This window comes from Aythya marila, assembly GCF_965140915.1.
Source record: "Aythya marila genome assembly, chromosome: 7".
Classification (NCBI taxonomy): domain Eukaryota; kingdom Metazoa; phylum Chordata; class Aves; order Anseriformes; family Anatidae; genus Aythya; species Aythya marila.
This window is the reverse complement of record NC_139048.1, coordinates 14074369-14102332: the sequence shown is the minus strand read 5'-3', so window position 1 is coordinate 14102332 and position 27964 is coordinate 14074369. Positions and strand designations below refer to the sequence as shown.

Below are 27964 nucleotides of genomic sequence, written 5' to 3'. Positions count from 1 at the left end.
GGGAGGAGGCGGGGAAGGACGGGAGGGAGGGGGCGGCCGTGCCCAGCCCCGGTGGCGGCGGCGGCGGCGCGCTCCTGCGAGCCGTGCCGAGCCGTGCCGAGCCGTGCCGAGCTCCCGGCTCCGCTGGCCCCTTCCCGCAGCCGCCGGGAGCGGCGGGGCGGGGGGAGGCGGCGGAGGCGGCGGCGGCGGCGGCTCCGGGGGGGTGTCCCCCACCCCCTGCCCGGCGGCGGAGCCCGTGCGCCCCGTCGCGGATCCCCCCGACCCCGGCCAAGAAGATGCGGAGCAAAAGCAGGAAGGAGAGCCTGTCCGACTCCCGGGACCTGGACGGCTCCTACGACCAGCTGACGGGTGAGTGCAGCCCCCGGGGAAGGTGCAGCAGCCGCTCGGGGACCACGACCACCCCGGGTTTCCCCCCTTGCCCCCAGCCCCCGTTCCCAGCGCGCTTCCAGCCCCGGCCCCTGCCCGCCCCGCTTCGCCGCACGCCTCGCCCCGGGGGTGGAGGGTGGTGGTGACCCCCGTGCTGGAGCAGGGGGGCAGCCCCCGTGCTGGGTGCCCCAAGGGAGGGTCGTGGCCCTGCGGAGGGAAAGGGTTTGTCCCCATGGCGTGTAGGGGTGCTTGGAGCCCTTTCGGCTGCCCCCAAGCCCGCATCGCCGCCCAGGACAGCAGGGTTTGGTGCTGGGCCCTCTCCAAAATGCCCCAGACCCCACAGCAGCACCCCAGCAGCAGGGTCCCATAGGGACAGAGGTGTCCCCAACCCAGAAAATCCCCCAGCAGCTCCGCAGCCCGCTCTCTCCTCCACCAGGCACCCGGTGATCCCCGGGGACGATCACAGCCTCCCGCTGGGGCAGAGCACCCGAGCTGGGGTGGCTGTGGGGCAGGGAGAGGCCAGATATGACCCATCCACAACCCTACAGCATCCCCCCCCCTCACCCTCTGCCCCCAGCAGGGAATTGCCCCGCTTCCCACGCGGCACCGCAACCTCCCTGCCTCGCACCTCGTGCCCTGCTGTCCGGTAGCCGGGCTGGATTCGTGGCTCCCCTCCTTCCCCACGTGCTCTCCACGGATCCGGCCGAGCCCCATCCCCTCGTAGGGTGCCAGCAGCTGGGAAATGGGGCAGCAGCTTCCCCCTTTGCTTTCGGGGCCCACGGCGAAGCCCAGCCTCTCCGTGGCCGGCGCAGTCGGGTGCCCTCGTGCCGCAGGCAGCGGGTGTGCACACAGGGAGATCCCCATCCCCGGGGTGCTTTCCTGGCCGTGGTCTGCTGCGGGTTTCAGGCTTTGCTTTGGAGCTTCAAGGAGGCAGTGGCAGCAGGGCAGGACCCCCCACGCCGCTTTTCCCAGCAGCTCCGCGCATGGGAGCTGCCGCTCGCTGCCTGCACGAGCGTGCTGCAGGGAAGGATATTTTTGAGCTGTGTAGGAACTTGGAACCCACACACAACTTTCGGTTTCTCCGGTAACTTTAAAATGCCCATATGGGCTTAAATCAAACCCAGGGTTAAAAATAAATTCCAGTCTCTCCGAGACCTTTTTCCGCCCGGGTTTGCCTCCGAGCGAGGCATGCAGCAGGGACCTGGGCAGGGGAGAGCCGTGCCCGCTGCTGCGGGGCTGCCGGGGAGCAGGGCTGGAAGCAGCTGTCCCATTTCACAGCGAGGCATGGGGAAGGCACACACCACCCACGTGCCATCGCTGTCCGGTCCCCCTGCGGTGGCTTTTTGGTGCTGGCTGGACGTGCCGAGGCTGTCCCTGCCTGGAGAGAAAAGTTGTTTTTCTCCTAGAAAGAGCGTAGAAGTGATGCAGGCAGGAGAGGGGACGCAGCCTGAGCTTTGGGCAGGGTTTAATAGCTCGAGCCCCCGCCTGCTACCCTGGCCTGGACTCTGTGGTTCCCCCCAGGGATGCAGGGAGGAGCCCCTGGGGCTGTAGCAAAGCCCCAGGGTGGAGGTGGCAGCCCCAGCGTGGGCTCGGTGTCCCCCTGGTGTTTGGTGTCTCAGCCCCGTTTGGGGACCAGAATGAGCGCTCTGGGGTTTTCCTGCAGCCCCCAGCTCCAGCAGGGTCCGGGGACATCTGCAGTGCGAGCTGTGAACCGAGAGATGATTTTGATGTCAGACCTGACACGAGATGTCCCCACGGCAGCTCCAGCGCCTGCTGCTGCTGCAGACGGGGCCGGCAGCTGGTCCCCAACCCCCCCCAAAACAGGGGCGAGGGCGACAAGGTCCCCATTTACACACAAATACAGAAGGGCTAGACACACAAACAGGAGAGAGGCTAAAGGCAAGAAGGGCCCCCGCAGCTGCAGAAACCCCCAGCGGCTCACGGGGATTTTTGTTTTAGATCTCAAGAGCTGCTGGCAACCCGGCTGCACCCACAGCATCGCCGTGCCCGGTGCCGGTGGCAGCACGGGGGCTGCACGTGGCCGTGGGTGGGAGAGGCCAGGGCGGGCGTGCAAGCTGTGGGGAGAGGGGGCTGAGCGGGGGCCGTGCGCCCGCCGGGGCGTTGAGGAGAGAAAAGCTGAAGGGCTCCGCCGGTAGGAAATTAAAGCGGTCCATTTCGGGGCGAGTTAGATGACGCCAGCGAGAAATAAAAGCCATCCATAAATTACATTATTCCTCCAGCCCTCTAATGACAGCGGCGATTAGCGCGCGGGCAGAGCCCCGAGCCCGTGTCTTGGGACTGCTCCGGCCATGGCGCTCGGTGCAGGAGAGATGGGACCCGAGGGCCGCCCTGCCCTGAGGACCGGAGGTAAATTCCCTGAGGAATAGAGGGTCCTGGAGGGGGCTTTTCCTCCTGGCTGATGCTCCAGGAGGAGCAGGGATGGGTGTCCACGGGTTCCACGTCACCCCGTGGGGCGAGCCTTTCCCCGCCGTGTCCTGCGAGCGCCGGCGTGGGGTCCACACCAGGCACCTTGCGGCTCGGTGGAAGGGCGAGGGATTCACCTGCAGGGCAGCTGGCCCCACAGGGGCGGGCAGGAGGGTTTGCTTTTCCTCCTTGCTTTTTTTTTTTCCCCTCCCGTAGCGTTTCGGGGCGCCGAGCAACAGCTTTGCTCCACCCCGAAGGCAGCCGCAGCGCTAGCAGCGGGTGAGCAATTGCTATAGAGACCAGCCGCAGAGCTTTGGGATCCTCCTGGGGTGCCACGGAGGGGTGGGCACTCCACAGCTCTGGCACTTCTCGGAGCCCCCGTGAGATGAGAAGTGCGCGTCCCGGCACAGGGAATGGCCGAGGGTCTTTTAAGGCATCTCCCAGCCTAAAACTCACACCCGTGAGGGGGATGGTGTCAGCTCTGCTGTCCCGCTTAGAGGCGTGGAGGGGGTGCTGGGACAGCCCGGGTGGGAGCGAGGGCAGGATGTGAGCGTGGTTGGCAGCTCGTGTGCCGTGCCTGTGTGCGTGCCGAGCTCCCGGGATGGGGACGGGATGGGGAGAGCCCCTGAGAGCACCTCAAAACTCCTTTTCTCGCCCGCTTGCCAGCACACGAGCACCCTGGGTGCGCAGCCATCCCGCTCTGCCCTACCCACACGTGCCGGCTGCCTGCAGCCCCCTGTCCACACGATGGTTGTGCCCTGCTCCTCGCACAAGCACCCAAGTCCTTCCCCGTGGGATCCGAGCCTGCTGCCCATCCCCTGCTGCCCCCCAGCCCACCTCCTCCCCCTGCTGCTGCTGCCACCCCCTGCGCCCACCCCTCCGCTTTCTCCTGCTGCTCCGCTGCCCGGCGGTGAGGCTGGGCTGGAAGCCGGGCTGTCCCCAAATCCGGGTCCCCGATGTCCCCGGGAAATCCTTGGTTGGGGTGGGGAACAGCGAGGAATGGGCTCCCACCGGGGTGGGGGCTCCCGTGGGGTCCCCCTGTGCCAAACGTCCCCGCAGATGCTGCACCTTCCCAGGGCCATGGGAGCGTTGCCTGACCGCCTCGTCTGTCTGCTGCCTCCCTCCCTCCGGCGCCTGTCCCCCCCTGCCTCGGTCCTCTTTGCTGTCCTGGCTTGTTCACAGCTCCTCCACGCCGAGGGATTGCCTCTCGTGGGGCTCGGTGGCCCTTCCTAAATGGATGCTGAGCTCCTGGGGGGCTCTGACGGCGGGGAGGTGGGGCGGTGACCCCCAGCAGCCGGGGCAGAGGTGGGCACCGGGGGCGATGCTGCCATGGCCAGGCTGGATTTTGGCAATGGAGGGGCCCAAACTGCTCCTTGAGCATCACGTCTCGTGGTGTGGGACACGATGAGGGGCCACCACGGGCTGTGCCAGGTCCAAACAGAGCCTTTGCCTCGTGATTTGGGCACCAGGCGGTGGCACCAGCCCGCAGGACAGCGGAGACCCCGTTAGCGGAGCCACCCCTCACCCCCCCTTCCCTCGCTGGCTCCGCTCATTAGCGGTGTTTTCATTAGGAGAAGTGGTTTGGTTTCGTTTAAGCCAAATTGCTGTGCTTGGGAGATGATAAATCCATCTGCTGGCAAATCGCTCTCCCGCCGCCGGCACGGATCCCGGCCCCGGGCTTTAATCGTGCCGCAGATGAATGAGCCTCCGGCGAAATGAATCTCCCTGCCCTGCCCGGGGGGGCTGAGCGGGCAGCCCCGACGCCACGGTGAGGGGCTCCAGCTTGGGCTGGGGGGATCAAAATCCCCTGCTAAGGGGTTGCTGAGCCCCCAGGGTGTGTTTTTATTGAAATCGGCTCATTTGGAGAGAGCCCAGCAGGGTGGGAGTCGGGGCAGGAGGGCGGCCTCGTTCTCCATGAGCTGCTGTGGGCCAGGGGGTCGGCACCTTCAGCGTCTCTGGATTTTGGTCTCTCCAAACATTTCTCCTCTGGTGTGGGCAGTGCCAGTGGGCTGGGGTGCCCTAGGTGTGCGGGGCTGTGCATGCACCTCCTGGGCTCATCTCTGTCTGTTCTTTCATCCACCCCCAGCCCCGTTTTGGCAGGAGCTGCCCAGTTTCTGGACCTGCCGGGTCAGGAATCCCCGGCTCTGGCACAGCGCTGGCACCGCTGCTGCAGCTCGGTGTCCCCATCCACGCTGCTCCCGCTCCCCCATTTGGGGACACTGGGGCTGCTGTGGCTGCCTGCAAGCAGAGGGTGCTCGGGGGAGCAGAGGAGACACAGCAGGGTGGTTTTGGTCAGGATACCCCATGCCACATCCCCTCGGCCCCATTGCAAGATGATGTGAGGCTGGCAGGACCCGTCACTGAACCTCCCTGGTGCAGAATGGGGCCTCCTGCTCCTGTTCCCTTTACCTGCCCCTTCCCATCCCCAAACCACGCACCCATGGGTGCCCCCCAGACCCCATAGGAGCCAGGGACACCCTCACCTGCTCTCACCCAGTCGCTGCAGCGGGGTGAGATGAGAACCAGCCCGCTCCCTAACGAGATTAGGCGGATGAGCCGCTGCTCCTGGCCCCCCTGGATAATTGCTTCTTCCTAGATTGCGTTTTGAAAAATTGCTTCGCTTACGGAAAGCCCCCGGAGCAATAATCCACCCAGCCCTCCATCACCACAGGATTCCCCCTGGGGACACGGTGGCGGTGAGCTGACCCCCTCTGCGTGTCCCCTGGTGTCCCCAGGAGGTGTGTGGCCGGGCTGGCTGGCCCTCGGTGGCTCTCGAGTTGCTCTGGGAGGAAATCCTACAAACCACGGTGGGCAGCCGCCCGTCCTGGTGTGCTCAGGGGGCACACGGGTGGGCACAGAGCCCCCCCCAGCTCTGCGCACACCTGCGGGGACCCCAGAGGGGCGAACGCTGGGGCTGGGATTTGGGGTCACACCTGGGGCTCACGCCTCGCAGCGAGGTGTGCCGTGACACCCTGTGGCTGACCCCAATGTCCCTCGGGGATCTCCCAAACCTCTGCCGGGCGCTGCCACCAGCCCTCAGACCCCTGGGGACCCCACCGCAGCGGCGGAGCCCAGCCCCGCAGCACCGGTGCTGACCCGAGCACATTTCCCCGGCGCGTCTCCCCTCGGCGGTGCGAAGTGAGTCACTGCCAGGCTCCAGGAATCACTCATGTCAGCTCCCCCTCTGCCGCAAAGTCATTAATGCGAGCGGAATAATTCGTTGCGTAACTCGGAGGCTGGGCGCCAGCGCTGCTCCGGGGGTGATGCCCGCCCGGCTCCCCCCTGTGCCCCCCAGGGTCGGGATGGGAGCGGACAGCGAGGTGCCACCGTCCCCTGGGACCATCCCGGCCCCGCTGGGGTCGCAGCCCCGTGGGCGCACGGGGCCGGCAGCGATGCTGGCAGCTCCCCGGGAGGTTTTTCCCAAAGGGCCGAGTCCTGCCCCATTGCTCAGTGCTTGTTCTTCCTCGTGTGGCTCCTGCAAGGGGTTCCGTGGGGACATGGAGTGTCCCCCCCTTTGGTTTTGGTGTGCGTGCTGCTGCCCTGGCTGGAGGTGCTCTCCCTCATAGGGTCAGACCCGGTCCCTTCCAGCACAGGGAGCGGGGAGAAGGGCAGGGAACAACTCAGTCCCTAAAAAGCCTCATAGAGGGTGCCCCCCTGCCCCTCCCAGGGTTAATTTCCTTCTATCCCACACTCAGCCAGGCATTCATCTGAGGGTGCTGCGATGGGAGATGGGGAGCCTGAGAGGGCTGGGCTGAGGGCAGCAGGGTTTAGCGAGGATTTAGGGAGGTGGCTGGGGGCTGCGCGGGGGCCAGCGGTGTGGGACGGGCAGGAGGGAGGTGGCCGTGTCCCTGCAGTCCCCTGGGGGGGTTTGGGGCCTAGAGGGAGGTGACGGTGCCCAGGATTTAAAAGAAACCCATTGGAAACCCCAAATGGAAATGGTCGGGATGCCCAAGGGGCACGGGGACCCGGGGACCCCCCAGCCCCGAGACGCCGCGCGGCTCCCTCCCCGCTGTTTGTTTCCTCCGCCCGCCCTGCTGTAATTACAGCCCGCTGTCACTCTCCCGTAATACATCTTGGCTTTTATCACTGCTTAATTAAATAACCCTGGGGAAGTGAGGGGCCGTTAACCCCTCGTGTGCCGGCACGAACAACCCCGTGGTGCTGGGGAGGTGGCACGGGGCTGGCAGAGGGGCACGGGGGGGGGGGGCGCAGCCGAACGAGGGTACCCCCGTGTCTGTGCTAGATAAGAAGTGCTGGTATTTGTTGTTTGGGGTCAGCGGGGGTGTTTCAGCGGGGCAGCTGATCACAGACCTTGGTGGGATGCCGGAGGACTCATGGGGTGATCAAGGTGCAGGCGGGCGCGTGCTGTGGGGTGGGAAAGGGCGCACAGGCTGGGGAGCTGGCAAACCTCTCCGAAATCCTGGGAGCCACCTCCGACCACAATTAGCTGCTGCTAACGAGACATTGGGCTTGGAAATGCGAAATCCGGGGATGGTGAGATTTTGGGGATGCTTTGTGGCAGGGTGCTGTGGGCTGGGGGGTTCACAGATGAGCGGGGCGAGGAGAGCAGGGGGCGACCTGCAGCTTTGGGGTGCCGGTGCCTCTCCTCCTCCTCCTGCTGCAGGAGCTGAGCGCTGCCAAGCCCTCATCCCGGATTTGCAGCCCTGACTTTGAGGCTTTGCACAGATCAAAGCCTGGGGGGCATCTCTCATCTCGGCTTACCTGGGCCCTGCGTGCCCCCAGCTCGGGGTGCGGGGGGGATTTGGAGGCAGTGCTGGCAGCCGGAGGCTGCTGGCTAAATCCAGCCGAGCCTCTCGCTCCGTGGGAGCCTCGGCAAATCGTCCCTCGAGCCCAGGCAGCGATGGTACAAATCTGCTGCTAATTAGACTTGAAAGTCCTCCCGTGAGCTCAGGCGCGGGATGGATATTTGGTTATTAACAGATTTATTTCTGAGCCTCTCGGCAGGTCTGGCACCGGGAGGCTGCGCTCTCCCCAGGCACGCTCGCTCCTCTCAGGGGCGCCTGGGGGCTCCTGGGGATGGGGTGGCTGCTCAGCCCTCTCTGCTTATTTTTGGGGTGTCCCAGAAAAGTGGGGACAAGGAGGGTGCTGGAGCAGAGGGGTTTGCTCTGTCATTGCGGGTCTGCTGTCTGGGGGACCCAAGGGGAGCCCCCCTTTATTTTAGGGGGTGTCCGGCCGTGCGTCTGCTCCCCCCTGGTGCTGATCCATCCCTCACCTGGCTGCGGGGCTGGGAGCTCCTGCCCCTTGTGCCGAGGCTGGAAACCAGGCCCGTGTTTTTCTCACCAGGGCTGGAGGGAGCTGAGCACCACGGCACCCCCCGGGAGAGCATCCCTCCCTGCGGCGGAGGCAGGCAAACAGAGACCGTAGCGCTGCTTCTGAAACAACCCAAAATAGCTTTCCTGTCCCCAAAACGTCACTTTAACACGGCATATGCTGAGGGCCCCCCCGGGGCTTGCAGCAGGCTGAGCGCGTGCCCTGGAGGTGCCCTGTGGCCGGGGGGGCTGAGCCTGCCCTTGGGGCAGGAGCGCACAGGGGGTGAGGGTTGGCACGGGGGGCATCAATCCCAAGTGTTTGGGGTTGAGGCTGAAAAAAGCCCCCCCTGGATCCCCCCCAGGCAGGATGTCACCCATCAGGGGTGTCAGGCCAGCTGGGGGGCTGCTGGTGTGGGGACATCAAGGGGGGAGAGCTGTGGGTTGGGGTCTCGGCCCCATCTCCAGCATCCCTCCCTGCTGCATCTCCGGGAACAGGGAACAGGGAGCAGGCCCCTTACTGCAGCACCGGGGTTATTCATAGCAGCAAACACTCCCCGTGCCTTCAAGCCAAGTCCGTTTGGGGGAGATCCCTGCCTTTTGAAGACTGTTTTCCCTCCCTGGGATCCCTGGGGCACCTTATCTCGCTCTCCCAGCTGTGCAGCCGCTGCGTGCCGGCGCTCCCGGTGCTGCACCGAGGGGGCCACGCTGCCAGCCTACGGACACCCCCGGGACCCACGTGCCTGGGAGGCAAGGTGACATCCCCGGCACCTCTGTCCCCGCCGTCCCCACCTCCCGTCACCCCCCCGAGCTGGTGCTGATTGCACGGAAACGAGCCCGGTGCCGTCTCCCGTTTATCGGAGCACAACCTGTGCGTAATCGCACGGGGCTTGCTGATTTGGCTCTGGCAGGTTTGGGGACAGGGTGGGGGCTGTAACGAGGCGCTGCTCCCATCCCTGTGGCCAAGCTGAGATTTATTTTTTTTCCCCAGTCTGCTCAGGTGAGGTTTGGAGAGGGCAGGGAAGGCTCTGGGGGCATGGAAAAGTGTGGGGTGCTGTGCTGGGGGTGGAAACCCTACTGACCCCCGTGGGGTGGGTGGGCATCCAAGGGGCAAAATGAGCCCCACTGCTGCTCTTTTGGGATTAGGAGATGCTGCAGCTGTGCTATTTGAGGGTCTTGGGGTGGTCTCGGGGTGCACCCATGGCTGGGGATGATGGAGCCAGCCCGCCCCGTCCCCTCCTCCCCGGGTGCAATGAATTATTCACAGCCCGCAGGCGGGGGTGCCGCAGCCCGCCCGTGTGCTGCGGAGCACAGAGAGCTTTTCTGTGTAAATCCTTGAAATATTTAGCAGAACTGGCTTAAAAATACAGCCTGGGAGGAACCTTGGTGTAACCTGGGGGCTGGGACGGGAGCAGCTCAGCTCCCGTGGGCCGGTGATGCCCCGGTGATGGATGCCCCGGCGTGCTGCTTGTGGGGGCTTTGACTCGAGCTGCTGGTGGAGCTGCTGTCTGTCTGTCCAACCACTCGTCTTTGGGTCTTTCTGGACACGTCCCCAGCCCCAGCCTTGTGCCACCAGTGCCAGGCTGCTGCCCCATCTCCCGCTGCATGCCAGCCACGGGCAGGATGGCATTTGGGGCCAGCAGCCTCGGGGCTGGGCTCCTTCCCTGGCAGCGCCTCCCCGAGCAGCCGGATCACACCACATGCATTTTTTAACAAGCTCCAGCAGCTGGGAACGAGCCGAGCTGTCACGGCAGGTCGCTGATCAAAGCCAGACGTGCTGTGGCAGCCCACGGGAGGGTGGCCCTGCACGCCACCCCTCTCCATCACACGGGGATGCGTTACGGGGCATTTACCCTGGCGCAGCAGCTCGGGACGCAGCACGTGAGCTGCCCCTGCACCCCTGGGGACAGCGGGATGTCCGCCCCGCTCCGTGCCCTGCTCAGCTCCCTCCTGCCCCCGTTGCATCCCCGGATCAGGGGACAGGCCCACCAAAGGGCCCCTGCAGCTTGTGGTGCACGATGTCCTCCGCGAGCACCTGCTGAACCCCCGGGCTGTGACGGCGCATCCCAAGTCAGATGCGCTGCAAATCCTGCCTGCTAATAGCTATGCAAATTACCTCATTAGCCGCCTTATTTATTTCCTCCGGCATCGTGGCATCATGTTTTCGGTGCTTCCCTGCCTCCCGGAGGCTGCAGGTCCCCAGAGCTGGGAGGAGGCAGCGTGGCCAGGGCTGGAGGGACACCCCGACGTGGTGCTGTTGGGGACCGGGGGCTGGAGTCGTGCCCCTCCTCATCCCTTTTGCCCCAGTTCTGCCACCTGAGAGCATTTCCCAGGGGTGTTCCCATGCCCACGGCACCGTCACAGTGGGATGGGCATTGCCTGGGCACAAGGGACCCCATAGAAGTGCCAGCCCTACATACCTTGCCCCAGCCACCCCATGGGCTTGTCTGTGCCGCGCCGCCTGCCAGCACCGTGTCTGCTCCCCCCCGCTGCTCTTTACCTTTGATTCCCCCCCTCTTTTTGTGGCTGTGCCGATGAATATTTCATGGCAGGGAAGCAGCACAAATTCCCCCGGCTGCTCCCTGCCCCCAGCGCTCTCCTGGCAGCCCCCAGCCCCACGGCCACGGCCTGGGGAAGCTTGGGGGGGGGACCGTGGTGCGTGTCCCCTCCCCGGCAGAGCTGTCACCGTCCCTGCAGGGGACTGCCAGCAGCGCCGTGGCCATATATCCACGCACACGTGGCTGACACATCCGCACACGTCCCCCGCTGTCCCCCGTGTGCCACCAGGCAGCTGAACGAGCCCTGTCCCCAGCTCACCTCCCCGTGGCCTGGTTCTGCGCTGTGCGGGGGCTCCTCTTAGCGTCAGGCGGCAGCAGCAGCACGGTGCCACCGCACGGCCTGTGTCACCCCACGGGCTTTGTCACCCCCATGGGCTCTGTCACCCCGATGGGCTCTGTCACCCCACAGGTGGCACAGGGTGGCCCCGTGGCTTTGCTGCTCTCCTGGGCGGGTGGCAGGCGGTGTCCCCGCTGCCAGCCCGGGGACCGTGCGCTCGGAGGGAGCTGGTGGATGGGAACCAGGAGGGAGCTGCTGTGGGGCTCCTTCCTTGCAACCCCCCTGCTGCATGTGGGGTGAGGAGGGGACAGTCCCCAGGCTCAGCCCAGGGGGTCCCTACAAGCTTCTGCCTGCTGTCATTGCACGAGGTCCCCCTGGAGAGCTGAGGGCTGAACCGGAGGGGTGATGCTCTTTGGGAACCCCTCTCCAGTTCCAGACTGGTTTAGCACCCAAGGGTGCTGGTGGGGCAGCCAGGGCTCGGGGGTGACATCGGTGCCGGGCTCTTCTCCCCAGCCGTGTCCCCAGGGCCACCGTGGGGTGCTCTGTGCATGCAGTTTTGGGGCGCCTGTCCCACACGGACATCAGGGCGCGCAGGATGGTGCTGGCATCGCCCACCTCCCGCGGACCTGCTCCCAAGGAGCGGGGTGATGGATTTGGGATTTATCTGCCAACTTTGCTGCTGTCGTGTCCTGTGGGCTCTGGCACCCTCCTGTGGCTGTTTGCCACCTCTCCAGTGTCCCACAGTTTTTTTTGGGTGCTGGGCACTACAGGCGAGGACGAGGGTCCGGGCACCCTGAGCTGTCCCTGTGGGGTGTCAGGAGGGGACCGGGCACTGCTGGCAGCCCAAATTTCCGAGCTTTTGGCTGATGGGGGTAGGATGCCCCTTCTTTTGGGGAGCAGGGGGTGAGGTTACCCCATACCAGCCCTGGGGGGGCTCCTGCCCTGCCCCTTAGGGCTCCTGGCAGGGACTGGGCACCCCGGCTGTGCCTGGCCGGCTCGTGCCTGCGCACCCTTTCCGTCTCCAAGGGAGCAGAAGCTATAATTTCCATCAAGTCCCTTTTTCTTCGCTTCCTCCCCCATTAATAAGAGATGAAGCTCATGAGATAATAGAGCCGGGATGGACGCGGAGCTGCCGTCCTGCTGGCACGGGGTGTGGAAGCGATGCGGAGCGGGGAACTGCAGCTGGGGAAATGGGGCTCGGGGAAGGGACGTGCTTGCCAGGAGGCACGGAGCATCTCGGGCTGGCTCTGGGAGCTGGGAAATCCCACTGCTGCCACGCGCCAGACTCTCTCCTGGCTCTGACACACCGTGCAAACCAGCAGCTCGCTGCCAGCCCCAGCTTTGCAGCGAGCAGCTCTGAGTCCGGGCAGCGTGGGAGCCTGAATCCTCTTTTTCCCATCCTTGCACCTCCTCTCCTTCGCTGTGTGGAGCCCGCTGGAGGTACCCGGAGATGCAGGATGCTCGCCGTGAGGGATGCTTGGGGATGTGGGATGCTCGCCGTGCTGGATGGATGATCCTTGGGGATGTAGGATGCTCGCTGTGCCGGACAGATGATGCCTGGGGATGCAGGATGCTCTCGGCACCTGGTGCCAGGAGCAGAGGGCTGACACCCAAGGATGCAGGACGCTCTCAGCGCTGGATGGGTGATGCCCAGGGATGCAGGACGCTCTCCGTTTCAGCTCCCCTCCGGAAGGAGCATCCTTTGGAGAGAGGCGGCCCCGGGATGCAGCAGTGCCTCATTGGCCAGCGGGACCTGTGGAGCCTGCGGGTTGCCATACCAACCTGCCTCGGCTCTCGGGGTGAGCTGGTGCCAAGGGGCGGACCACGAGCCGGGGGCAAGCCGGGGCTCTGCCAGCCGGGAGGTGCCCGCCTGCCTCTCCCCGAGGCTCCCCAGCCCCGAGCATCCCCCGGCTGCTGCTCCCCACCTCTCCCCGCAACCCTTTTTGCAGAGGGGGCAGCGGGCTGGCACGGCTCCGGGGGTCTCACCCTGGCACCCCGCTGCCTGCCCTGCAGCTGAGGCTGAGCTTCGGTGCACCTCCGCCTGGGGAGAGCCATCCCTGGTGGCTTTTTGGCTGGCAGCCCGGCCTCACAGGACCATCCCGGCACAAAACTTCCCGGCTGCCTGCCTGCCACCCGGGAGCAGGGCCTGGAGGCTGCCGCGCTGCCGCTGCCCTCCCCGCAGGGCTGCTGCACCCGCCGCTGATGCCCACGGGCTCGCTGCGGGCTGGGAAGGCTCCGTCCTGCCCCGGGCATCGCCGGGCGCTCGGAGGAGCCAGGGGCTGTTTGGTGGCCGGGTTTTGGGGGGTTGAGGCCGGGTCCCTCCCCAGCGCTGCGAGCTGGAGCCATGAGCCAGTGCCAGCAGCGCTGCAAGAGGCAGCTGGGCCGGGTGATCCGCTCCTTCTACCAGTTCGTCACCGGGACCCTCTCCCAAGGTAGGTGCCGCCCTGGGGGCTGGGGGCTCCGTGCTGCGGGAGGGGGGCTCCGTGGGGTTGTGTCTGCGGGGTTATTTGGGGAGGGGGGCGTTTGGGTGCTGAGAGATTCAGCCCCAAGGCAGGGGGGTCGCAGCGTGCTCGATGGGGAGCAAGGCGAATGATGCTTGAAGGGGTGATGAGAGCCCCCAGAGGTCCCCCGAGGACTTGGGGTGCCAGGAATATTTTAGCTGGGGAGGGGACACGTCCGTCGCAGCCGGCGTGCCCCTCCCTGATGCCCCTCCGGGCTGCAGGAGGAGCCCTGGGTGTGCGCAGAGCTGGGGCAGGGACACAGCCCTGGTGCCCTGGTCCTGCCCCTCCGCCCTGGGATGCCACCTGGCCCTGGGGACAGAGCCGTGTGCCCCTCAGTGGGATGGCACAGCCGTGGCAGGACCCGCAGCCCTCCCTGAGCCCCCTCTGCTGCCAAACCCCCCGTCCCACCCCATGTCTGGTCAGGGCCAGGAGCCACCTCCTAACTGCTGTGGGCACAGCTCGGGGAGGTCGTGATGTGCCTGTGTGTGCTGGGACCCTGGGGACAACAGCAGCCCCCGCTTTGGGGCCAAGCCCTGCGCGGCTTTTGGGGTGCGTGCGGAGCAGGAGCCGCCCTCGTGCCCGGGATGCCCAGGAGCTGGGAGCACGGGGAAGGCCTTGCTGGGCCAACGTGGCCACGTCACTGCTTGGAACAGGGCTGGCACTCGTGTCACCTTCCCCAGGAGCCAGGCTGCCCACAGGAATCCTGCCGGGCTCCGTCCCCTCCTCATCCGCCTCTCTCCCAGCCCCTGGGGCATGGGAGGGTGGGGGCACCTGTGGGGCTGTGCTGGGGGCTGGTGGCAGGGCTGTGGGGACACGGGGGTGCCATCTCCCATCTGAGCCGTGCCCAGGTGCTGTGCCACCCGCTGTCCTTATGTCCCATAGCAGCATTGGGACCGTCCCCATCTCCATCGGGCACCATCCCGCTCGTCCCGAGCAGGGGATGAGTCGGCTGAGAGCTGCAGGTGACGGGGCACCTCGGGGTGCTCCTGTCCCCCAACACGCAGGGATGTCCTCCAGGTCCTCGTCCTGCCACCCTGGGCTTCCCTACCCAGCCCAGATGGGCTCTATGGGGCCAATCCTTAGCGGGTGTCCCCATGTGCAACGCTGAGCTTGTCCCCGTGATGTCCCCATGGCTGTGCCGGGCTGGGACAGGCACAGAGGGCAGGGCTGGCAGCGGGGCACCAGCTGCCACCGCTCACCCTCTTCTTGGGGTCCTCTGTGCTGGGGAAAAGCTGGAAACCCCAAGATGGGCAGGTCTGTGCCCCACCAAGGCTCAGAGTTTGGGGCTGGGATGTGGGATTTGCACATCTCCTCCTCTCCAGCCACTGCTCCAGTCCCCCTCTGTGCCCCCACCTGCTCCTTTTTTTGGGGATGAGCCCCTCTGCCCTCCCTGCACATGCTAAGGAGATGCCACGGAGCTCACCGTGGATGGCACCAGGTGCCCAGCCACAGGGACCCGGGGGGGGTGGGATGCCCCCCAGCCAGGCACCCTAGGGAGCTAGGCAAGGGCAGGTCGTCAATGGGGGGAAAAAGAGAAATGACTCAATCAATTAACCAGATTAAAACTGTGACTTCACCTCCCCGAAATAGCATTTCGCCAATATTTTAATGTGCTTATTAATAATCTGCTCGCGCTCTGATTAGCAGCGAGGTAATAAGGGATCAGCTGTAACCTAAATTTAACTCTCCCTAATGGATGATGGCCCCGAGAAGCAAAAAAAAAAAAATAAAATAAAAGAGAGAGGCTCCTATCCACCAGGCTGCCCCCCAGGGGGTTCAGCAGCACCTGAGGGGCCTGGACAGATGTCACCGAGCTGTGCTGGGGACCGTGACCTGGCTGGTCCCATGGCACGTCCCAGGGGACAGCCAAACCCCACTGCGCCCCAGCACCCTGTGGCACTGGGCTAGGGGCACCCGTCCTGTGGTCAGAGCCTGGGCTGCATGTCCTGGGCGGCATCTTCCCCAGCCACATGTCCCACGGGGTGGCTGATGGGGCTGAGAAAGGGTTTGGGGACTGGAGGGGTCTCCTGTTTGAGAGAAACGTTCGAGAAATGGTTTGGGGACTGCGGGTTGTCCTGTGGGGTTTGGAGCTCGTGAGATGTCCCCCGGCGTTGCAGGGCAGGAGCCAGGCAGGTGGGTCTGGCTCCAAGACGAAAAAAGATGAGGCTGATCCCAAACTCGGGGGGTCAGGAGGTGAGATTGTCACGCCGCTCTGCCAGACCCAGCTCTCCAGGCGGGCGAGGCCGATGCGGAGATGCCTTCCTTCGAGGCGCGGTGCCTGCAGCAAGGACGGGCACGCACATCCTGGGCTGCAGCATCATCCCCTGGGGGAATCCCAGTTTCCAGGACTCCCAGCTCCTCTTGTGGGGTGACATCGAGGAGCTGAGCCCTTCCTCAGCCTGTGCTCCTCCCGCTGGGGTCACCGGGAGCTGCCCAACTCGGAGCAGCTTTCGTGCCACGGCGACGGCCGCACGTGTGGCGAGCCCTACCCGTGCTCAGCCCCCCCTCAGCCCCCTGCCTCTCTGCTCTGATGGTGCTGGGCTCCCCCCCGGGGCCGGCGGGGTTATTTTTAACCGTTTGCCATGTGCTGCCTGAGCACAATTAAGGTAATTGGTTTGGGAGCCTGGCTCTCACACGCCGCCCCCAATTACCTGCCTGCGCGCCCGCCTCCCTGCCCGCCGTGGCCGGGGGGCTGCTGCCGGGGTAGGGCTGCCCCAGATAGCGTGCTGGGGCTGGGCTGGGGGTGCTGAGCGGGTGCTGGGGATGGAGCCATGGAGAGGACATCCCTGCACAACGACAGCCTGCTCTATGCCTCCCTGATCGCCATCCTGCTGCTCATCTCCTACTGGTTCACCACCCGCTGCTTCAAAATCATCAGCGGCATCGAAGGTACGGGCTTGGGGGCACGGGGGCCATCCCGTCCCCGCTCCGCAAGCCAGCTGGCGGGGTGACTTGGGCACTTGGTGTGGGAAAAAGAGATCGGGGACCTGTCTCTGGGGCACCTCGTTGTCCTCCTCGGTCACTTGATGCCCTCCTGTCCTGGTCCTGCTGCGGGAGAGCAGCCGGTGCCAGCCGTGGGGACGTCCGGGTGCCTCCACCCCAGTGGTTCCCATTTAACCTCGGAGCAAATCGGTGATGCTGGGGGCCCCACCTTGTGTTTTAGGGCTCCTGGTCCCTCTGGGCATGACCTACATCTCGGCTCCTCACCCGCTGTGTTGGGCTGTGGGCTGCTGCAGGGGTCCCAGATTTGCTGGTGAACCCCACTGCAGTGGGATGTACACGCTGGGTGCGTGGTGTGGTGACACCCCAAGGCAAGCAGCGGGGTGTGACATGAGAGGTGGCCCTGGGCCAGGGCTGTGCAGGGCTTCTCCTGCCCGGGGCACGCGTTTATCCATCCACCCGTGTGACCTCTGCCACCACGGATCTGCCAGGGCCTCCGGGCTCTTCCCATGGCGTGGCCAAACGCTGGGAGTGATGCTCCTGGGGGGGCTGGGGGGCACAGCCCTGTCCCACTTCTGCCAGGGTGAGCGGGTTTTGGCTGCCCGTTCGAGCATCCCTTGCAGGTGGCGGTGGGTCCGGCTCCATGGGTTTGTCCCATGCGTCCCCTCCGTCCTCAGAGCAGCTCCAGCTGGGGGAAAATTCCCTTGCGGGGGAGCTGACCCTCTTTGCAGGGACAAGTCCTGGCTGGGGGGGCTCCTCTGGGGGTGTTTGGGCTGTTTCTGGCCAAAAATAGGTTGCTTAAATAGTCTCGTAGCACATGGGACAGCTGCCAGTCGTGGGAGCAGCTGGAGGCTGGGGGAAAGGATCGGATGGATGCAGGCAGGGCTCGGCCAGAGGAGTGGCTTTAAAAAAAAAAAAAGGGGAAACTTCCTTCAAGAGTGCAACAGGCCAGGGCCAGCCTGTCCCCGAAGGAGTCACCCTGGGCGGAGGTGAAGCTGGGAGCAGCCTCGGTGCCTGGAAACTCACCGCTTTCCAAGAACAGGAGCTGCCAGCCCCGCAATCCTCCAGCCTGAGGGATGCTTCCCCAGGGAGGGCTCTCGGTGCTCTCCCCGAGCCACTTGTGATGCGTTGCTGGCATCTGCTGCTGGCGGCAGAGGCCCCCAGAGCTGGAGGAGACACCGAGCCCGGTGGCACGGAGCCGCTCGGTTCCCCTGGTGATGTTTTCCCCGTGGTCCCACCTTCAGGAGGTGGAAGGACCCTATAACAGGGCAGGGGGCTGCCCTATAGCCTGGGCACGGCCACCCCACCCCAATCCATCCCCATGGCACGACGAGCTCCTGGGGGACAGCCCCGCTCCCCGCTTTCCCCACCAGTACCGGGGCTGCTCTTGCTTCGTCCCCGCACGTGGGACCGGGCCACCCTTGGAGCAAGGGCTGGGACGCTGTAAAAAATGCATGGCAGCTAAATTTAGCCCCGCTGGCTGCCTGCTGGAGGCACTCGGACGCCCGGCTCCTCCGCCCGCTGCTGCGTGACCTTGGCCGGGTCCCTCGGGCTCCCCGTGCCCCGGCTCCATCCTGCCCCGGGGCTCGGGAGGACGCGGGGGCAGCCCCTGCCTCCCCTTGTGTTTTTGGGGTGCCGGTCCCCACGGGGCACGGGATGGGATGGGGAGAGGCGCAGAGGACAAGCCTGAGTCATCCCCATCCTGGATGTTTACCCGGTGCCCAGCGTCCTGTCCCCACCGTGTGTGTGTGTGTGTCCCCCCCCCGGGAACCGAATGCCTTTTAATATCTGCGGCCCGTTTCCGTAGCAACTGCATTAAGCAAATCGATGGCGGTGGTGTCATTGGGATGGGAGGGCATGCCTCCTGCCCCCCCGGCCCGCCACCCCACACCTCCCCCCGGCTTGGCCTCTCTCCGCTCACCCGCACAGGCACGGCCCCGTTTGGCTCCCAGCTCCCGGAGCCGCCCGTGCCAGCCCCAGACGTCCCCAAAAAAGAGGGGTGACAGCCACCAACCCCCCCCGGGGACAGCTGTCCCCAAGGGATGCGTGGTCTGGCGGCCACCGCGTCGGGGTGAGGGGGAACAGAGGGGGCATGGGGCCATGAGACGCCCCCACCATGAACCTGGAAGGCCTGGAGATGATCGCGGTGCTGGTGGTCTTGGTCCTCTTCGTCAAGGTGTTGGAGCAATTTGGCCTCTTCGAGCCCGTGTCCTTGGAAGGTAACCGGGGCGGGGGGTGCTGGCCCCTCTGGGGACACGGGGGGACATCAGAGGGGTGTCCCTCTGCTGCTTTGGGGACGGGGGAGGTAAAGAGGAGCCCCCCGGTCCCAACCCTGCTGGCTGTGCACCCATGTCCCCTGGGGACTCTCCACGTCCCCCCCAAGTGACTCTGCCTGTCCGAGCCAGGGGAGGGGTCCTGCATCCTCCAGAGGGGACGGGATGGGTGGTGGCACACCCCTGAGACCCTCAGTGTGTCACCGTGCGGCGCGCGGACAGCGGGGAGCACGGGGATTTGCCCCGCTGTAAGGACAGGAGGGGGACCCAGGTGCCCCGCGTTGGCACCCATTGCTCCATCACCAAGCAGGTGAAGGCAGGAGCGAGGAACGCCCTGCTCCAGAGGCAGAAAATTGGGGCAGGACTGGGATTTTTGGCACCGAGCTGGGTTGTGGTGCTGTGCTTTGGATGCTGCGCCTTGTGGCAGGAGCTGGGTCCCCTCCCTGGGCTCGGGAGGTGGCAGGTAGGACGCTTTGCTCTCTGGGGATCGTCCCAAGGGTTTTTTTTTGGGGTGGGGAAATGCTGAGCCCCCTGCCTGGCTGTTGTTTACCAGCGTGCAGGGCTGGCAGCGACAGCCCAGGGACCGCAAAGAGCCTGAAACCCTACACTAATGGCTCGGGGCCGCTAATGGATATGGGGCCCTGCCATCTGCTCGGGGCCATCGACACCGCCTGTGGCTCTGCCTCCCCTGCCTGGGGGTGCTGGGCTTGTGGCTGGGCCCCCCCTGCCCCATTCCTGGGGTCTCATCCATGCCCAGGCTGTGCATGGGGGACCACAGAGGGCAGTGGGATGAGGCTGGGGGGGTCTCCATCCTTGGTGGGCTCCCAAAATCAGCGGGATGAGGCCCTGAGCAACCTGTTCCCAGCTGCACGTCCCCCTTGGGGTCACATCCAGTGCCTGATGGATGCAGCTGCTGATGTCTCCCATGGGTGCGCTGCGCTCCGGGAGGTCAGGGCGGTCGGTGCCGGCCCCGGCGTGGTTTATCAGTCGGTTAATCACCACCAGGCCTCCTCACAGCCCTGTGCCACCAGCCTGGCCCCAGCCCCGGGTGCTGCCCTGCTCCCAGCCCCAGCCAAAAGCCCGCTCCGGCTGAACGCTTAGGGAGGGGCAGGCGAAGAAAAACACCATCGATTTTTTTTTGGCTCCCCAAGTGCGATATCAATAATTCAGCGAGGAGCAATCGGGCCTGGCTGGGAGGAGGGCTGGGCAGGCAGATAAAAGGCTGGGGGTAAGCCTGCATAAGCGAGCCTCGGGTGATTGTTAGATGGAGCTGCAGGCTGTACGTGGCAGGATGATGAGTGCCCCAGGGTGGGCAGGAGGGGGTCGTCTTGGAGAGCCCCCAGCATGGGGTGTGCTGGCCACTGCCCTCCCCGGGGTGCTGCTGGCTGGGTGCTGCTGAATTGGGCCTGGGGAGGATGCTGAGCCCCTCCAGAGCACCCTCCTGGTGCTAAATTAAGGGTAAACATCCCTCTGGGGAGGGAGGAAGAGAAGGATGGGGCCATGCACCAGGTCTGCATCCAGGCTGCGAGGTCTTGAGCATCCCCACGGTGCTGGAGAACGCCCAGCCCTGCGCCCAGCCCTGCTTTCCTCCCGTTTTCCTCCTGCTTTCCAGGAATGCCTTTGGCAGGAGCGCAGTGCCCTGGCCGGGGGAAGGACCAGCTCTTTGGGGCACGGTGCCAGGGGTCCCCGGGGGTCAGGGTGCCATCGATCCTGGCAGGTTGGACGGTCCTGGAGAGGTCTGAGAGAGCTTGATGCAGCTGGGGGAGTTCTTGGAGTGCCAAATCCCAGCCTGGCGTGGCTGCGGGTGCCCCAGGTTGAAGTCTGGGGGTCCTTGGATTGGGATGCACCAGGGATTTCCCTTTGCCTTGCCTTTCCCAGGGGTTTTCAGCTGGTTTGGGCAGCGACTGGCGGCTGAATCAGGACAGAGCTGCTCCCAAAGAGGGATGCAACGGGGCAGCCACGTATGGCAGCTGCTGTGCCCTCATTTCAGGACCTGGCCCCGCATCCTGAACCCCTCACCTGTAACCCCTGCAGCTGGGGCCGGGCTGGGGGCACTTCTCCAGCACCGAGCGTCCCCGAGGACCGCGGCGCCTGCGGCGTGCGCCGGTGTCACGTCCCGCTCAGCCCAGCCAGACGTAATTAGCTTGTTGAATCTCTTCTCCCCTCCGGCCTCGCGTTAATCACTTTTCACACCGATTCCCTCCGGCCGGGCTCTCGCTGCCTGTCGCTGATGTGAGGGGGGCGAGGGGACGCGGCTGGAAACGGGGCTGCGTCCTGCACCGGGGTGGAGGTGACGGAGGGGCAGGGAGGTCCCTCGGCCACGAGGAGGTGAGAAAATCGCAGGCTGGAGATAAAATGGGAAATTCGGAGTATGGGAAGGTGTTGGGATGGGTTTGGTGGCGTGGGATGGGGCACGGTATCATCCTAGTAGGGTGAGTGGGGAGCTTGGGGTGGGGGTCCCCATGCAGAGCTCGGCTTTGGGGTCTCTGCCACCACACACTGCTTTTGGGGTGGCAGGCAGGGACAGCCTGGCACGCAATCCATAATCCATGCACTGGCACCAGCTCTGTGGCCCCACAGCACAGCTTTTAGGGCCGGCGGTGCAGAGATGACTGACAGTGCCTGTAGGATCTGGGCTCAGAGCTGGTCCCAAATCCCTTGGGTCCATGCATGGGCTCTCCCTTCCCCTGGGTGCCCTGAGGGACCCCGGATGGTGCCGGGGAGGGAAGAGGGAGGGCCAAGGCGGCTCTCCCCTCCCCTCCCCTGCCCTGCCCTCTCCTGCTCGCCAGGTCTGCAGCTGCCAGACCAGCTGGGGCTGCACGGCGGGGGGGATGCCGGTTAATGGGGCACCCTGGGACCCTCAGGGGCTGCAAACGGTGGGCATCATCCTGCTGCTCTGCTCCAGCCTCAAGCTGCTCCACGCCTTGGGCATCATCGACCTGACCGGGGGAGGTGGGGCGAAAAATGGGGACGGGGGCGAAAAATGGGGACGGGGGTGAAAATGGGGACAGGGGCACAATGGGGACAGGGTTGCAATGGGATGTGGATGTTTTGGTGGAGTTGCTCTTTGCCTCCTGTCCCAGGACAGCATGTGCACGGGAGCTATGAGGTGCTCAGGGGAGGTTTATTGTGTTTTGGGGCATTTTGGGGGGCATTAGGGTGTGGGAGGGAGCCTAGGGTGTCTGGGGGCTGGGGGGTGAGGTGTTTGGGAGCGTTGTGGTGCTTGGGTGTGGGGGGCATTGGGGTGTAGGGGTAACAGGGATGCTGGGGTGGGGGTATAGGGGTATTGGGATGTGGGGTTTTGGGGTGCAGGATGCCAGGGAGGGGGGTATCTGGGAGCATGGGGCTGGGTATGGTATTGGGGTGCAGTGATGTGTGGGGACAGAGGCTACCAGGAGTGTTGGGGTCTGGGGGTGCTTTGTCAGATAGTGGGGGAAAAGTGCTGCGGGTGGTGGGCTGGGAGAGGTGTGGGAGCTGGGACAGGGTGGGGGGGATGTGGGGCACAGCACCACGTGGGGAAAGCTCCCCCACTGCTGTAGGGTTGGTGCCTTTTGGGGGGGAGCGTGGCTCAAAGAGCCCCCAGCCCCTTCATCCTGCCCGAGGAGTGGGTGCTGAGGGCAGGGCTGGACGAGGCCAGCACGAGGACCCCAAAATATATCAGGGTGAGGGATGCAGGACCTGTTGCTTGTGCCTGGAGCGGGCGGGAGTGCGGAGAGCCGCTCGGTGCTCCGGCTTGTCTCATCTCCTCTGGCTGCCTTCCCACTCCGAGCTCTGATCCTGTCTCAGATGAAGACAGATGCTGGCAGACTGCACGGCCATGATTTGGGGTTCGGGAGTCTCCCTCTGCCCCATCCCGGCCGGTGCTGAGGATGCTGTGAGGGGAAGGGGCTGCGCATCGCCTCCCCTCCGTGCTGGCGGATCTTGGGGTGGGAGATGGGGCAAAGGGGGATAGGGGCGATGGGGCAGGATGGATGGGGCAGGATGTGTCCCTGCGCAGGGGTTTTGTAGGGCTCCGCTGTTCTTTGGCACCTGTATCCCAGCTCAGCTGTCCCATAAGCTCTGCCCCACTGCGCTGGGTGCCCTCCCCAAGGCTGGGCACTGTTCCCCGGGCGATGCCAGCCCTGATTTCACTCCTAATGGATGGCCGTCTGCTGCCTCCTGGCCCCCGCGGCCACAGCAAGCACCTCGGGCCCTGCTCCGCTCCAATCTGTCAGGGCTGAGTGATGAGGGCCATTTGCAGGGCTGCTGCTGGCCTCATCCTGCACCCCCGGCGGCTGGGGCAGCTCCGTCTCCGCCTTGCGAGCGTGTGTTGGTCGTTTTGGGAGATGGAGAGGGAAGGGGAGTTCTGGCACGGCCTGCTGGTGTGTTATTGTAGGGTCTCCTCCAGCTGGAGGGTGCTAGGGAAGGGGTGAGTCCGTCTCCCCAGTCGGAGATCTGCTGGCACCAGGAGGATGCTGGTGGCCGTGGCTCCGGGGATGTGGCTCCACATCGGGGCTGCCCCAGGTCCTGCTTCCTCTCTGGGGACACCAGGGAGCAGCCCAGGCTCAGGGAAGAGGGGACACCAGCCCCACAGCACGGTCTGGATCCAGCCCCAGGAGCTCATCAGCTGCTGGGGGTCAGCACAGAGCTGGGTCTGTGTCCCCATGCCCATCCCCATGCCCATCAGGCTTCGTTTTGGCAGCACATGGAGGTGGGGATGGGGAAACCTTTCCCCCAGGTGCTGCCCCGAGATGCAGGCTGGGTGTGTGAGCACGTTCTGAAGCCGTGGAGTGATGCATGGGAGGCGACAAGCCACTTAACCCGGCGGGCCTCCCGTGGCAGATAAAACACCATCAGATAAAACATCCCTGTCCTCCGCCACAGCCAGGGTGCTGGGGACAGCGAGGGGACAGCATGTCCTCCCCAGCAGAGCCCTCGGGGGCACCAAAGCCAGGACAGCAAAGCCCCAGCCCCGGTCGCCCCTCTCCTTGTTAAGCTGCATGTGCTGAACCCGCTCCCTCCCCTGCCCTGGGTCCCCCGGAATCGTGCCCTGTTCGGTTTCCTCCTTTAAGAAAATGCCCACATCATTATTATTTTTTTCTTTTTTTTTTTTTTTCCTTCTTTATAACAAACTAAAGTGTAACTTGCACCCGACCTGACCTACTGCACGTGCCTATACCTGCTGCCCCTGTGAGTCCAACCACGGTTTAACTCTCTGTTGCATCTCTCGCTGTGTGGTTTCCCCCCACCCTCCTGCGTGTCCCTCTGTCTGTCCGTCCATCCCGTCCCATCCTGGGGCTGCTCCGAGCCCCCAGGGCTGGTCCCACAGCTCGGCTCTGCTGGGGACAGGCCTGGGCCTGGAGCATCCCTGGCAGGCTGAAGGTGTGATGTCCCTCTGCGAGTTAACCCCCCCAAAAAGCAGCTGGGGTAAAATCAGGCTTTGTGCACAACTGATACCTGCTTAGAGGATGAAAAAAAAAAAAACCCTTTCCTCACTTAGAGACGGGACCAGGCTATGTGGTCCTGCCAGCACCAAGGTGCTGGCCCTCGCCACCAACTCTTAAAGCCATCTCCATCCCCTGAAACCCCTGGTGCCACCCGCCCAGCTGTGATTTCATAGGGACCTCGCACCTCCCACCCCATCACCTGCCTGCCTTCGGGGGCTGGAGCCCAGCACGGCCTTCCTCCCCTCCTCCTCCTCCTCCTCCTCCCCTCCCTGCCTGCGCTGCTCATCCTGCGCCGTCTGCTGGCTTCTGCAGGGCCCTGGGTGAAGCGGGGAGCGGGTGCGTGGCTGTGGGCCAACAGCGGGGTCAGGATGGGGGATAGAGGGTCACAGATAGAGGGGGGGATTGCAGAGCGAGGGGACCCCTGGAAAAGGCAGAAGCCCCGCTCCCCGTCCCCTCCTGGCTGTCCTCGCCCAGGGTCTGGGGCTTGGGGTGCACGTGGGGCTGCACGGCTGGGCTGGGCGCATGCTTTGTGTTTGGCCCTCCAGGGCCAGCGGGACCAAACCCGGCCCTGCACCCCGGGGAGGGTGCAGCACCCCGTGAGGGTGCCAGCTGGGGCTCAACACATCCCATCTCGGGCTCCATCCTGCACAGCCCCGTGCGGAAAGGTCCCCGGGGAGCAGCATTTGGCTTTGGGGCTGACGGGCAGAGCCTGGCCCTGGGCTTCTGGGCACCTCTGCTGCACCCTGGTGTGCTCCCATGGGTGTCCCGGGTGCTCAGCCCTTGGCCCCTCCGAGATGGGACCAGCAGGGCTGGGTTGGTCCTGGGCTGGAGCAGAAAGGCCGAGCAGAGCCTGGGCTGGGCTTTGCCTCCCTGCTCCGCGTCCCCGCGTGCATGAGCTGCCTGCGGCCCCGCTCCGTTAACTCTTCTTCTGCTCGGTGACTCCTTCTTTCTTCCAGGCAACCCGCCGGGCCAAACTAAAAAAGCGCTGAAGCAGCGATTCCTCAAACTGCTGCCCTGCTGCCGGCCCAAATCCATCCCCTCGCTCAGCGAAAGCAAGTTGCTTCTTCTTGCCTTTGTGTGTGTGTGTCCCCAGCCCTGCTGCTGGCTGCCGCCCCCCCTGCCCCGTGGCTTTTTTTTTTTGGGGGAGGGAAGGGGGGGTCAGGATCACAATCCTGCCCCCGGAGGGGTCCGATCCGATGGGCTCTGCGCCCACCTCGCTCCTTGCCTGCTCCCGGGCTGTTTTTACCCCCTTCCAGCGCCCTGGAGTGGCTCCCAAGGGATGCACGGTGGTTGGACCCGCTTTGGAGCTGTTTGGGGGTGGCAGGACCCCCCCCCCGGCACCAGTTGAAGGGCTGGGGGATGTGGCTGGAAGCTCGGTGATGGTACGGAGACGGAGGTGCGATGGGGAGGGAGGGGGCTGAGCAGGGACAGAGCCCCCCAAGCTGCTCTGGGGGCATTTGGCATTTCGGGAGAGCCTGACCGGGGGTCCCCCTGCCCCACGGTATGAGCTGAGCCCCCCCCAAAGGAAAGAGGTGAGTATTTTGGGGGGCAGGGTCGCAGCCACCCCATGGCTGGGGGCGCCCGCAGTGGGGCCGTGCCCCCCTGGGATGCAGTGGGACACGGGGTGCTGTGGGGATGGGGAGAAGCTGTGGGTGGAGAGGGGGGCACAGAGGGCAGGACGGGGTCCTAACAAGGCTGTGGGGGGTGTTTGGGGTGGGGGGCAGCCCTTGTGCAGATACAAATCCCAGTGCAGCACGGACGTGTGGGCATCCAGGGTCTCAGCTCCGTGGGGCAGATGCACTGGGGGCATTTTCTCACCCGGGCTGTCCCCGAGCATCCCCTCCTGGTGTATATCTGGCCCTGGCCGAGCAGGGCACCCCAAAAAGCTGGCGCCCTGAGCGGTGCAAAGCACATCTGCCCGCGGCATGGCGCTGGCCTCAGTCGCCCTCTCTCCCACCGGCTTCCTTGCAGACAGCGTCGAGGATGAGTTTGAGCTCTCCACCGTCTGCCACCGCCCTGAGGGGCTGGAGCAGCTCCAGGAGCAGACCAAGTTCACCCGCAAAGAGCTGCAGGTCCTGTACCGAGGCTTCAAGAACGTGAGTAGCCCTCGGGGGTGCTCTGTGTCCTGGCTGGTGCCCAGGGCTTGCAAAGGGTTTTGGGGACCTCGGAGGTGAAAGCAGCATCCAGGAGGTCTTTTGGGGGTAAGGGGGAGGGAAACTGCAGGGCTTTAGGGGAAGGGAACCCTGAACCAGCCCCGTGTTGATGGGGTGATGCTGTGATTTCCCCTGGCAGGAGTGCCCGAGCGGCATCGTTAACGAGGAGAACTTCAAGCAGATCTACTCGCAGTTCTTCCCGCAGGGAGGTAAGCGCAGCTCCCCATCCCCGTGCCCCCCCCCGGGGCCGTGGTACCGGCACCCCTCCTCACTGTCTGCCTCCCCCAGACTCCAGCACGTACGCCACCTTCCTCTTCAACGCCTTCGACACCGACCACGACGGCTCCGTCAGCTTCGAGGTGAGCCGAGGAGGGGCTGGGGGGTGGCTGGGGGGGGGGTTCATCCATTTGGGTACCGCGGGCTGGGCTGCCTAAATGGGTGCGCAGCTTCACAGGTGCTGGAGGAGCTTGTTAATTCCCTAAGGAAGTGGGAAAAATGGTGAAAAGCAACATAAAAAAATAATTATTCTGCGTGGGGTGAAAGATGCACAGCACCCCTGAGCCCCCCCCCTGTGGCTGTGACACCCCCCTGCCTCCCGTCCTTGCAGGATTTTGTGTCCGGGCTGTCCATCATCCTGCGGGGCACCATCGATGACCGCCTGAACTGGGCCTTCAACCTCTATGACCTGAACAAAGACGGCTGCATCACCAAAGAGGTGGGTGCCGATATCCACCGAGCTCGGCTTTGCCACCAGGTCTGTGTATGGGGTCGGCTCCCCCGACCCCACAGCACCGGTGTGTCACTGGGGTGGCAGGTGCCCACGTGCAGGAATGCACTCGAGCACCCCGCAGGTCTTTTGGGGACGTGAACAGGACCCCAAAGGGCTGGGGACCGGGCGGAGGCACAGCCCCGTGTCCACCCTGCAGCCCTGCTCCCTTCCCTGTAGGAAATGCTGGACATCATGAAGTCCATCTACGACATGATGGGCAAGTACACCTACCCGGCCATGCGGGAGGAGGCACCACGGGAGCACGTGGAGAACTTCTTCCAGGTGAGCGGGGCTTTGTGGTGCCTGCCCCAAAGCTGGCACCCAGAGAACGCCCTGTGCTGGGGATGAAAAGGGGTCGAGCAAGCAGCAGGGCTGGAGCCAGGACAAGAATATGTCGCCCTGGTCCTGCCTGGGGCTTGAGGGGGCTCGGGGTGGTTGTGGAGCTGTCCCTGCCATGTCCTCTGTGCTGTGCTTGGCTGCAGAAAATGGACCGGAATAAAGACGGGGTGGTGACGATCGAGGAGTTCCTGGAGTCCTGCCAGAAGGTAAAGCCACCGCTGGCTCTGCTCTGGGGCTGGGCCACCTCACTGTCCCCTGGGGGACCCCTCTGTGCCCCCAGCTCTGCTCTGGGAACAGTAGCCAGGATGAGGACCAGGCATCCCAGCAGAGCTTGACTACTGCTTATAAGCCCTGGAGCTCCCATCCCGTGGGTCAGAGCTGCCCCACGGGAGCCATGGGGTAACACCAGGTTTGGGGAGAGCTGCCCCGGGAGCCGCTCTGTGCCCCAATCCCCCCCTTCCTCCCCACAGGACGAGAACATCATGCGGTCCATGCAGCTCTTCGACAACGTGATCTAGCTCCCGGACCTGCCTCCAGCCGAGCTCTCCTGCCACCGGGCCCAGAACCTGCTTCTCTCTCGACTTCTCCTTCGAGCCTCCCCGCTGCCACCCAGAGACGTGGTTGGCACCGGGACGTTCCCTCCCCCTGGGCCATCCCCGCTTTCCTCGGGG

The 27964-nt window shown here is 64.9% G+C and overlaps 1 protein-coding gene across 2 annotated transcripts; it reads left to right on the top strand.

The window, feature by feature from the left end:
• The first annotated feature begins 150 nt into the window (after positions 1–150).
• KCNIP2 (potassium voltage-gated channel interacting protein 2) lies at positions 151–27964 on the top strand. Of its 2 annotated transcripts, XM_082764158.1 has the most exons (9): positions 151–348; positions 24989–25111; positions 25974–26128; positions 26325–26394; positions 26474–26544; positions 26793–26900; positions 27132–27236; positions 27437–27499; positions 27764–27964. In XM_082764158.1, exons 1-9 carry the CDS (start codon positions 276–278, stop codon positions 27809–27811), a joined length of 816 nt encoding a protein of 271 aa, XP_082620284.1. In that variant the 5' UTR covers positions 151–275; the 3' UTR covers positions 27812–27964. The 2 variants fall into 2 exon arrangements, with proteins under 2 accessions (XP_082620284.1, XP_082620283.1); XM_082764157.1 differs by lacking the exon at positions 24989–25111 and having other exon boundaries at positions 26004–26128.